Source organism: Etheostoma cragini, chromosome 3, assembly GCF_013103735.1.
Source record: "Etheostoma cragini isolate CJK2018 chromosome 3, CSU_Ecrag_1.0, whole genome shotgun sequence".
Classification (NCBI taxonomy): Eukaryota; Metazoa; Chordata; class Actinopteri; order Perciformes; family Percidae; genus Etheostoma; species Etheostoma cragini.
The window spans coordinates 24333278-24345829 of record NC_048409.1 but is presented as its reverse complement, the minus strand read 5'-3'; the positions used below and the strand labels follow the sequence as shown (position 1 = coordinate 24345829).

Below are 12552 nucleotides of genomic sequence, written 5' to 3'. Positions count from 1 at the left end.
GTTTATGGTGTTGGCTTCCTCGTGGGCCATGTGGACTCTCCTCTCCTATAGCCCTATTTCTAGGAATTGCAGGTTTGGCATGAAGCTGAAAGTAAACATTAGCCTCACCTTAAACGGTGTGGGAGGACCCTGCATATGCTGTACGACTGTAACAGTGCTTAAAGAAGCCCAAGACATTTGGTACACACAAAAATAATTATCCCACTGGGGACTCACTGTGAAATTATCAAATTAAAATCAATAGGACTTTCTCAGAATGGGACCATTGAAGCTCAGAACATAGTCCCAAAATCGTTCTGTTGCAGCAAAAAGATTTTATTATGGCACACGCCCAAATAATCATTTTGTGGCAGGCTACTAATACCCATTAAGGTGTAGGCCTATTCAATGTTAATTGGGCTACATTGAAGCTAAAATTTTCCTTCTGCCAAAGTTTTGATGATTTTAATTGTAGTTCAGTTGTTATTATGGCTATATGATTAAATCTGTATTGTCGTATTAACGTCATTGTTTTTGTTTCAAATGAAAAGCTATCTTATGTCCCATAATTATCAGCTGTTTAGGTTGTATCCATATACAAACCAAGGCGACCTGTTTTCCCAACATTTTGTTAGTGTTGCGAAACAACACACATGTAACATTGCCGCGTCGTGATTGGCTCAGTGTGGTCTCTAGCTCAGCCACTGGCCAATAGGCAGGCGGTGTTGTTTGTGCGCCGCTCCTGCGCTTGTATAAAGCAGCAGCAATGAGGGATGAGAGAAGAAACAGTGGTTCAAAGAAGCAAAAGACACGTCCTAAATGTAAATTTCCACCACTGCTTTGTGTGTGTTTATCGTCGAAGGACATTTGGACCTGCAGAGGCCGATTTGACTGAGCGGCTCTATTGTCCCTGAAGCCGCAGACTCCCGTAGGTAGGTCCGCACCATGGATGCTCAACACCGGAGCTCTGACACTGCACTGGAGGAGAGGATGACTCATATTAGATTAGAAGGAATCACCATCTCACCAGGACCCAGTCTATCACATGCATCCTTCTGCAGCAACGTGTTCTCCTTCACTTTGAACATTTTCGTCTCTGTGTTGTCCTTTGCTAAATGGCTGCAGAGAGGAAACTGAAGCGGCAACAGCTGCTGCACCGTTATCAACTTTATCTGTGTTTTTATCGACCGAGTCACTTTCTCTTACTCTGATAATCGGGTTACTGCAATAAATGCACAATTCATTAGATCCGATTAAGATGAATTGTTACGGTTGTTTCTTTCAGGGCCGGTCACTTCTTCCGTTTCCCCTTATTTTGCTCATACATGGCGACGACAGTATTCAGCGCTGCACGAAAGTTATGATTTAAATTCTAAAAGAAAAACGTCTTGATCTCACACAAGCAGTTCTGAGGCAGCAGAACAACAGCTGAGGTTCTCGGATCTGGAAGCTTTTTTTGTTGCCAGTTAGCTTCTAGTTTACTGTCTTTGTTTCAGCTGCACGATGGCATTTCCCCGTACTGTTGTTGATGCTGAACAGCTGAGCGCCCCTCGGCAGCTGATCGTCTAGTCACTAAGAAACAAGCCGTACGACTCCGGAAAAGAGCAGATGTTGTCTTCAAAATAAAAGCATAAAAATACATTCCGTAAGTGCAGAACAACTGTTCAGCACTTTTTGATACCAATGCATTCAAATAGCCCCATTCAAGTAGCTAAAATACTGCCATTACACTCAAATACATTCAGAATTATTATTATTATTATTCATTTGTTCATTTTATGTGTTAGGGACCATGTACAACTTTTAACACAAATGTTGCCATTTGATGCATTGTACCAGAGTTAGCCTTAGGCAGTCCTGATAGACTATAGACGAAGCCTATCATCTTCTGGCCCACTATTGTTGTACTTGGAAGTACACCTTTCTGTATGCGTATATTTCTGTTTACTTTACCTAAAGTTTTTTTCTGGATTGTAATGATAAAAACAACAAATGTCCATGTAAGCTTACGCTTTTCTATACATTGACTTTTTTTTCCCTCACTTACAAAACCTTGTAAAGTAACAACCTTTGTACGACCTTTATTTTGTGACAAGAACCAGAACACCGATGTTTTGTTCTTGAAAACTTGACTCTGTTCCGGGAGGGAACTGGAGCTGCAGATTTGGGGGGGGGGCGGTGTTGTGCGGATGATTTCAGTCCAGTTCAGACCAGTTCCAGTGTTACTCTTTATTCATTGCCATATACTTATCTTATTGTTCTCAGTGCATATGATCTGCAATACAACTGATGTAAAACATACCAAATCTAGTACATCCAAGTCTGCACTGTGTCATGTTAGCATTATTTTTCATGGTCCTCAGTGCTGGACGCAAATGACCAAGTTTGTCAAACAGTTGCCTGTGTCATACAGCATAAGAGAACAGTGTTGAGTAATATATATTTTAACAGTTATTAGCCTTATAAGCTATAATATACCACCCTGAAATATAAGGGAAAAACGCCTGTGAATGCATTTAATTTCTATTAGGTCATACCCCTGTAAAATCTGAAAGAGCATCGCAGTTCTCACATGACACAATAATTTAGCACATTAGTCATTCATTTGTCCTCAATAAGTTATTAAATTTGTAAAAAAAAAAAAAAAAGGCTACATAATAAAATATTCGGAAATTTTTGAAATTAGACTACACTTTTATTTACACTAAATATGTATCAGTCTATCCTAATTACTGACGCAGTCCTCGCCGTGTCAGTAACAGTGTGTGGAGCAGATATGCGTTTAGCGCGAGCTCTTATAGTTAAATAACACAATCTCGCGCCGCACTGGTTCAAACCGGCTGCAGCTCGCGCTACATTTACGTGCAGTGGTGTTTCCGCACTTGTTTCTACTAAATTAGCTTTATAACACTCGAGCATAGACTGTACAGTTATGTTTTACGGTCTAGGCAATCGACAGGCATCCACTTTAACGGTGGAACGTTTTCGTTTAGGTGTCCATACAAACTAAGGAAAATAAAGCAGATAGTTCTCCTGTCGAGACATTTTGTCAACCAAATGGCTACAAGTAAGCAAATTTTTTAATCGGATTTGTTGACATCGAAATTTAGAAAGCTGGAGTTCATGAATATGTGAAGGTGGTTCCGGCTTCAAACTCAGAACCTCTACATTTGATTTGTAATGCAGAAGCCCAGCAGAAACTCAATTTTCTGACAATAAAGACCCATCTACAGTCTTCTCCCACAAAGGATGAATGCAACAGTATCAACCTCACGTGTAGCTGCTGCACGAGCTATGTCACTAGCAGCCAATAGCAAAAGAGCGGATAAACCGCAAAGCCAATCACATATGTCAGGGGGCGGGTAGTTTTAATATTTATAAGAGGGGATTATGCTCCTCAAAGGGCTCAGCTGTTTTCTGGTTCTGGGTGTCTTCGTCTAGATCACCACTATCATAATCATCCCCATCATCACCAAGCAAGAACACAGAAATGTCCGGAATACTTTATTGTGAAACCAAGCCTACTGAGAATCAGCTTTATTAGCCAAGCACATGTGCACAGATACAAGGAACTTGTCTTTGGTTTAAAGTTGCTCTCGAGATACTCGCACACAGTTCCAATAAAAACGTTCAGAATGAAAAATAGAAAGAGATTTACAGCTTAAAACAAGGAACACAACGCTGAACAAAGACTATTATATAGCCTACATGTAATTATGTGCATGTATGAATTTAAAAAAGAAACAATGAACAAAATACAGAGTCTATTAACAATTCATGTTTTTTCTGTAAATTGTGGTGCAGACTGCCGGAAACAACAGACCATTTGTTTAAAACGTGATAATTATCGGTAATAGCCCATGTTCCCAGTGAATAACAAAAATAAGTAATCATCAGCCTTAAATTATCCGGCCTCACTCTTTTTGTCTTTTTGAAAATCTAACCCCAGAATCATCTTCTCATCACTATCCCTCCTGTCTTATTCTTCCAGGCTCCAGCAGCCTCCATCACTACCAGTCAGGCCGGAGAAGTGCTACATTCAACCCAGCTGAGATGGCGCCCTCCCTGGCCACGGCTTTCTCCCGCCGCTGGTGGATGGCGGTGACGGCGGTCATTGAAAACCTGCTTTTCTCTGCTGTACTGCTGGGCTGGGGATCCCTGCTCATCATGCTCAAGTCGGAGGGCTTCTACTCCTACCTGTGCATAGGACCTGGTGAGTCAGCTTTATGTGATTATCATGTTTAACAGAAGGAGCAGCAGGTCACAGGTGGATTTCAGGAGTTTTGATGAGGGAGGCTCTAGAACTCTAGAATTGTTTTACCCCATTATTTATGGGAAGTACATTTTCAAGCACTGTACTTAAGTTCAATTTTGAGGTACTTGTACTTTACTTAAGTATATCATTGTTTGCAACTTTATGAATCTACTCCACTACATTTATTTGCAATAGTTAGTTACTGATATCAAAAGTTGCCACATACCACCCACTTTCACTACTACTACTGCTTCTGCTACAAACATGGACACATATGCCATGCAAAGAAGCTACACATAGCTCATCTCAAGAGCTAACAGTCCGGTTTGCTTCCCACAATTTACAAAAATCCTCCTCGTTCTGAGCTTTAGGGATTCAAATCAGAGTTTGAATAGAATGTTAATGGGACAACCTTGCATGACAACACCCTGGGCATCTCCTGTGGAACCGAAAGCTTTCAACCCTGATTCCTCACCCTGGGGTACTTTTTACTGAGCGGGTGTGGTTGACTTATGGAGATTTAAAGACACACATACAAAAAGCTTATTGCATGAGTGCTTAGGTTTCACCTTAAAAATAGCGTCTCCATATTGTCCAGTTCTCATTTATATTTTAAAAGTGTTATTTCCTGAAAGCGGCCTTGGAGATAAGCAGCTACCTGTATATTAACAAACAGAAGATTCTTATCGATCCAATATGGGATGTCCTCGTGGAAAACAAGTTGATATGCCAGCGGCAGGCCGGCTCCAAACAAGCCTTAAAAGTAGCTATGAAGTGCTCTGGTACAACAAACAGTTGGTTATTTTATTCTGCCCTTAGTTCTCCATGATCAAAGGTGATGCAGTGAGCGGCTGCACTCAGCCAGTCATTATTAGGTTGTTTCTTTACGATACACAATTGCTTATACTTGCAAGATCAAATCAGATGGAGACTTTGGTTCCTCTTAGCTGGTATGTGGTAGAAACTCATCAGTCAGATTAAACATAACAACATACAGTTCTAATAATAATAACAATAATAATAATAATAATTATTTTAATAATTTTCATCATCAGTGGGGTTTTGAGGCTCCATTGCCAAGAACCTGAACAATGTTTCAATGAAGCCGTTCGTCCCTTCATTCCCCACTGTGATTTTCACACAGGCAGTTTTCTGACTTTGTCTCTTGTCTCTCTCTCTCTCTCTTTGTCTTCTGTGATTGTGTCTCTGTCTGTGTGTTTCTCTTTTTGCATCTTAAGAGGGAGAAGTGGTGAAAGCCTTGTAGCCTATGAAGTCATTTAATTGTTTTATCGCTCTCACATCACATTTACTCACATTGTCTGAGAGCACTGTCATTGTCACTGTAGTTTTTCACACTAGGGCTGTATTAACTGTGATAACCGCTCTTAGATAACTCTAATTTCTCTGTCTATAAGTGGATAAAGCATGTGTCATCTACAGTGAATTAAAGCTGATTATGCATTGGCGTTTTATTATAGCTGTTTGTCTGATTGGATTAGGTTTAGGTGTCTTGTGCCATTGACTCAGCTCTTTTCACAATGACCTGAACCCTGTTCCATCACTACAGGTCTCCACTCTCTCGCTCCAGCTCTCAGACCTGCTAAGTGGTAATAAATCAGCAGTTTTTGGTGTTTACTTGTGGGACCAAGTAGTTTGAAATCAGGTCAAGAAGGTGCAACGTGCGCTGTTTTTGTTTATGTCTTTACTCACATCATCACCCACATCATCAGTCACTGTGTTTCTCTTTCCTCAGTGCCAAATATGTGCAAACATGCAGCATTGCTTTACTTCTAATGTGAAATGGAGCTTTCTGCATTAATCATTAAGCTGAAATGCCATTGGGAAATGTTTTATTGGCTTTGTGGTGAACTTGACCAAAAGTTGAGCCATGCTAATATTGTTGTGAAGCTGTATCAGCCTGAATTTAATCTGATTTAAAATCAGATTAAATGAAAGAAAGTCGGTTTGGAAGTTTTTTTTTGTATTTTTTTAAATTATATCTTGATTCAATACGCACATGCACATGTGAAAAACAAAACCGTTTTTGGTCGCTGTAATCAAACCTCCTCTTTATACTGGCCGAGAAGAGATACCATACCAAGAAAAAAACAAACATAAAGGGTGCTAACAGGTTGTTGTTCCACCATGAACCTCCAAGAGAGCTTCAAATCTCCTTGGCATTACACTCTAACATTGTTCGATTCATGATGGACAGTTTGATGACATCACATTCATCAAACTTCAACCGCTCTATCTTGAGCAACAAAAGGTTTACACAACTTTTTTCACGCATGCAGTAGCACTTCTTAACACAGACATTAATGTGTACAATTGGTGGAATTCCTCTTTAACAGCTGTTAACAGAGTCACGCCAAGCTGGCTAAACTTTATTTGTTCTGCACTTTGTGAAGGCAGTCCAGTGTTTGACTGAGGAAACATGGTCCCAGAATGTGTTTCATCAAGTGGCACGTCGCCTACCCAGCAGTACGCCTACAGATTTAGAAAGAGTCACAGCAGTGAAGGACAGAGAAAATACAAAGAGACCTTATATATCAAGTCAAAATGTGAATTATTAAGCATGTGTGCAAATGTTATCCTGTACACACCCTGTTTGAATCAGCTGTATGTTTAAACTGCCTGTACATCTCAGTTTCTATTCCTACACTGTGGCTTTGTTTTAAAGAACAAATTCTTAGTAAAACTCTGTTGTTGCTCATCAGTTCAGCACAGCCTGCTCTCCCAGAGTTAGATCGTGGTAGCTCTGCTGGTGTAAAGTGCGTGTGTGTGTGTGTGTGTGTGTGTGTGTGTGTGTGTGTGTGTGTGTGTGTGTGTGTGTGTGTGTGTGTGTGTGTGTGTGTGTGTGTGTGCGCGCGCGCGCGCGCGTGTGTTTGTCACACAGCAGAAATGAAACATGTACATTCCTACGTCCAAGTCAACGGCCCTGGTCATCTCGCCTCCCTTTATCTCGCTTTGTGTCTCATGGCTGGGTCTGTCTGCACGATTCTTTCACCTCGGTTGTTGTTTCTTTCCCTAGAAAAGCTTGTTTCTGTTTAAACAGAATGTACTTCCTTCCCAAAAAGAAACAGTGAAGAATTTGAATAGTTTGTTTCCTTTCTCATCTTCTTAAATTATCTGTGTGTATCCACTTGCGTGTTCCATGATGCCATGGGGCTGTTAAATACTTTATAAGGACTGTGTCTTTATATGAGCGGCCTCTGATCACCAGGAGAAGAGCCTCTGAATGCTAATGTTTTGATGACATGGATACTATTAAATGGATGAGGTCTGTGTACTGTAGCATTATTCCTTCTCCTTACATCCTCTGTTATTACTTGAATGTCAGTGCATTGTTTTAATATGCTTTGACAGTCAGGTTGAGTTGTGAATTGTGGTGCTATCTTCAGGTGAATAAAGGGACAACTTGAAAGCCAAGGAAACAAAGCTGTAAGTGGATCCTAGTAATTATTAAACTAACTGACTCTCTGCAGTCAGTTTGAAAATTATAGCTGTATGCATAGGGGAAACCTATAAGAGAGAAGGGAGTGGCCTGAAAAGCAAACAGGAATTTGGCAAAACACACAAATGAGAAAGCTCTAAGGGTGTTGACATGAGCGAGAACAAGACAGCAGGTACAGTGTTACTCCTTAACCTTTCTCAGAAAATCCGCCTATATACCCTTGAGTGTATTTGCCAGTATGTGTGTGACTGTGTGTGTGTGCGTGTCAGGGCTCATCCCGTATTGACTCAGTTTTGCTGCGGGCATTTGATTAGTCAGCAGCCGGGGCTGCTGGGGGACAGATGCTGCTATCTTCCAACAGTCAGCAGTTAATGCTCCAACACACCTAAAATGCCAGCTTGAGAGGGTGGAGCAAACAATTTTCACATTGACAGATAATCTTTGAGTGCTTTTGAAGCCCATATTTTTGAGGTTTCAAGCTGCTCTGGATCATCTGTCGTTGTTTCACCACTTAAAATTTATCAAGTTTCCAATGTAATATGTCTACATCTACTAGATGAGTTGGTACAAAATGTTGTTCAGTTGTAAATTGGTTTCCGGAGGATTGATCTGTCTGACTTTGTTAACATCTCCACAACTATTGCATGCATTCCATGGAATGTGGGACATATATTCATGCGGCCATATAGAAGAATTGTAATAACTTCAATGACTTTCCCATTATCAGGCATACCTGTACAAACTAAAATCCGTCCCATCAGCCTCAGCTGAACTTTGTCTTTAGTGCTAATTGGCAGATATTAACATGTTAACACAGAATACTAAGATGGTGAACATGGTACGAATTATACCTGCTAAGCATGTTAGCAATTCATGATTTGATTTGCGATTTGTTAATTTTTAACAGGGGAGAAAGGGTTTCATTTTGTTCACCCGTGACTAGCAAAGCCACCCCATGAATGACTCTTTCGGAGCTACATATTCAGCTATATAGTTTAGAGAATATTATAGATCCAAGATGAAACTGACAGAAGGGAGGGGCTCAGAGAAAAAATGGCAATTACCAATCTGTCTGCCACTTCAGCACCAGGGACAGCTCCATGTATTAATCAATACATAGTTATGTTAGTGATATTTCAGAGTCAAGATTCTAACTTGCACAAACCTCAGGTAAATAAAGAACCAGTGAGTCAGACTAACATGTTTAGGAGCTGTTAGCATTACTGTAGTCTTGTTTGACTTTACATTTGATCATTTTTTGTGGGAAATTGTCCCATTAGGTTGGAGAATAAAATTTAAACTTTTAGGGACACTAAAATTCTTGACTGAAAACCAAGATAATTACTAAAACTACTAGTGCAACTACTAATACTAATACTAATCATGATACATTCTATATTAACTTGTTGCATGAAAATCCATTGAGGTGAATGTTTTGCCAATAGACCGCTTTGTGTACACGAGGCATCCCAGTAGAAGTGAATGACCTTTAATGAAAGCCTACAGATCAAAATAGCTCTGCATCCTCATGTTCTATCCAACTTGTAGTGCAACTGCTAGTTTTGAAATGCTCTGAAGCTCAAGTATCCCCATAGCTCTTAGTGAATGTACCAGCACTAAAACAACTCTTCAGTCATCAGATGTTCATTAGGCCACTTTACCTTTCACCCACATATATCCTCACAAGGCATTGGGCCAAGTTTGTGCACCAGGATACATTTAACATGGGATTATTGCTTCCTGTTGTTCCTCCAAATTCTCCCCCTTAGCCCAGAGACCAGCTTCAAGACTTCCTCTGTCCCTTGCTCCTGTTACCTAAAGTGTGCTCAACGGGGCAGAATTTAACATCCTGCACCCCTTTAAGAACAGAGTAGGAAAGCAGATTTTCAGGTCTGTTGTTTTTTAGATGCAGTCCTTGGCCTATATCTCCCTCCCTCCTCTAGATATTAAATATGTGGTTACTGTTGAGTGAGTCTAATGTTTTCCTGGCAGTTTGATCAAAAACAAGTCAAGGTGAATGAGAAGTTGTTTTCCTCTCTCGGACCTCCTCTCCGTCCCCTGTCTGTTTTTGTGTTGGTACCAGCTTCACCAGAGGCAACAGTCTAACAGAGCAGTTCGACAAAAATAGACTCCATGTGAACTCAATGGACTGTGTTTACCAGTGATGCAGCACAAGGCCGACTGGGTCGGTTTGTGTCTGTGTGAAACGGTTACAGAGAGTTCCATCCAACATGCAAGGGTTGAGTTGTGGCTATTTGTGGCGTCTGTTTACCTTGCATTGTGTTGTTTTCCCTTCAGTGATTTTGTTTATTTATGAAGTAATTACGAATAGCCCATTTTCATATATATATAAAATAGAACAAGGTGATTGAGGAGTTGTTTTCCGTCAAACTGTGTGCATGTGTGTAATGTAATACGTATAACTATAGCTGACAAGTAAATGTAATCACAACATTCCCATGTATGTAGTGGATTAGAAGGATTAAGTTACATGAAATGCAATCTCATCACTAAAGTACGAGCACTTTAGAACTGTACATTTAAAAAAAGGGTAAATACATTTATTTTGTTGTAGTAAAGAGTCAAGATACAGCAAAAGTGGGGTCTAGTTAGTGAGGTAGATCAGTTGATGTTCAAAAATTGTATGACAACAATGGTGTGAAGAATAACTGTTGAGCATGCCAGGGCAGATGGAACAGTGCAGAAGAGCGTAAACAGATATGATAGCTGTGCAGGTGGAGATAGTTACCCTCTACTTCTGGGTATATAGCATTACAGACTGGACATGTTGTGTGCTTATAACGTTTTATGGTTCGTTTTCATTTCAAAGGGTTTCCTCATCTGCCAGTTCTAATCTGAAGTCTTTACATCTCTATTCTCTCATTCATCCAGAAAACAGCTCCAGCCTCAACCACTCCAACATCAACACCTCTGCGCCATCTGATTCTGAGGAGTACCTGGAGATGAATGGCTGGCCCATCTGCAAGGACCAGGATGAGATGCTGAACCTGGCCTTCACTGTGGGCTCCTTCCTGCTGTCTGCCATTACCCTGCCCATGGGCATCGTCATGGACAAATATGGTCCACGGAAGCTACGACTTCTGGGCAGGTAAGGCTTGAGAAGAAAATCTAAATCTATTTTCCAGCTGATATGATATCATATCTGACAGTAATGGTCTGTTTGTTTATTCATTGCCTTATTAATACCCAGTGCTTTGTGTTCCCAGTGCCTGCTTTGCGTTCTCTTGCCTCCTCATTGCCTACGGTGCCAGTGATCCCAACAGTACGTATCTTTGCTCATGTCATCTCACAAACATCACTTTAACGGCATCAAATGTCCGTACTGCCTCACACGCTACTCTCAATCATATTGCTTTTGTAGCTGACCCACATTGTATAGCATATTTACACACAAACACATAGAGTGTATTGATGCAATGGTGACACTGTAATTACTCAGACAGGACGTGTGAGTGCTACTTTGTGTCCACAGAGTAACCCCATCGGCCTGTTTCACTAATCTGTTTTTTCTCTGCAGATCTGTCCATCCTGATCTTCTTTGCTTTGGCATTGAATGGGTTTGGAGGCATGTGTATGACCTTCACATCACTGACAGTGAGTATGAAAGCTTTACTAAGACTACAATACTTATATGATAGAATTAAAGCTGCTTATAACCGATATCGTCTTTCACTTGTCAAACTTATAAGCTTAGAAGTTTGTAATACGCAGGGATATATAGGCAGGGATATACTGTATAACAGCAACATTTAAAAAAAATAATCATAATTTAATGGAGTTCTGTGACCAGTAGATTTGCCCAAGAAGGCGAAGTAAATCTTGACCATCTTTTTTGAGTCAGGCAGTCAAAAATGGAGGACACTATCATATTAGTTTTATACAACCCTCCTCTGCCAGAGTACAAACTGCTCCACAAAACATATGAATCCTCATATAATATATTACAAAATACATATTTTTTTAATAACAATGTAAAAATGAACAAAACCAGAATAGCAACATTTGATATGAGTGGAAATGAAATGAGGAGGAGCAGAGGGGAAGGAAAATATGTCAAGATCTCGGAAAAAAATAGTGATGAGGAAGAAGATGAGAGAGAAGACAGAGAGGGTAGAGAGTGGATTAGAGCATTGTGAAGAGACACTAATGAAGAGTGGACAAAACAAGAGGGTTGCCGTAGTTGATAGAGACAGAGGGATGGGCAGAAAGACAGATGCATCAGAGAGAGTGAAAAGATGGACAAAAGAGAAGCCGACAGATGGCTGAGAAGTTGACAAGGGACTACTGGGAGAAAGGGATGCGCAGTGATGTGTAGACAAGAGAAGAGGGAGGGATGGAGTGGGTAAGGAAAGCCAGTTGTCAGGATGATCTCATCAGTCAGAGAAAGTGCTGCATCACAGGAGAGGCCATGGAGATCTATAGGGAGAGAGTGGTTAAAAGCGAGACTGCATTAGTGATTTAATATTCACTATTATTCACCTGCTCTGCTGCTCTGTCTGGGAGCCAAAAAAAGACATCTCCTCATTACTATTTCATCCACCCAAGGACACGTGTGTGTGTGTGTGTGTGTGTGTTGATTACAGTGCAAGTCTACAGATGTGTCATTGTTCTAACAGCACAGTACAATGTGTATTGAGAACCGTGGACAGGCTGTCACAGAGGAGACAAACAGGAAGCAGCAACAGGGGTGTGTGAGGGTGTCTGTGTGTGTGTGTGTGTGTCTCCCCTCTTATGCTGCGCTGTTTCCTATTCAGGCGGCCTTCTGGGACCATGACTGACATACACAAACACACACACACACACACACACACACACACACACACACACACACACACACACA

General features: G+C 40.7%; 1 protein-coding gene across 3 annotated transcripts in view; it reads left to right on the top strand.

Moving 5' to 3' along the window:
- Positions 1-717: 717 nt before the first annotated feature.
- LOC117941705 (large neutral amino acids transporter small subunit 4-like) overlaps positions 718-12552 on the top strand; it is a 27798-nt gene continuing 15963 nt past the window's right edge. Inside the window, exons 1-5 of one of the 3 annotated variants that reach the window (XM_034866726.1) lie at positions 718-911; positions 3971-4192; positions 10584-10800; positions 10919-10974; positions 11230-11306. In XM_034866726.1, the coding sequence (XP_034722617.1) occupies positions 4033-4192; positions 10584-10800; positions 10919-10974; positions 11230-11306 (510 nt within the window). In that variant the 5' untranslated portion in view covers positions 718-911; positions 3971-4032. The remainder of the gene's footprint in view (positions 912-3970; positions 4193-10583; positions 10801-10918; positions 10975-11229; positions 11307-12552) is intronic. The other 2 variants (XM_034866725.1, XM_034866727.1) reach the window with 2 other exon arrangements.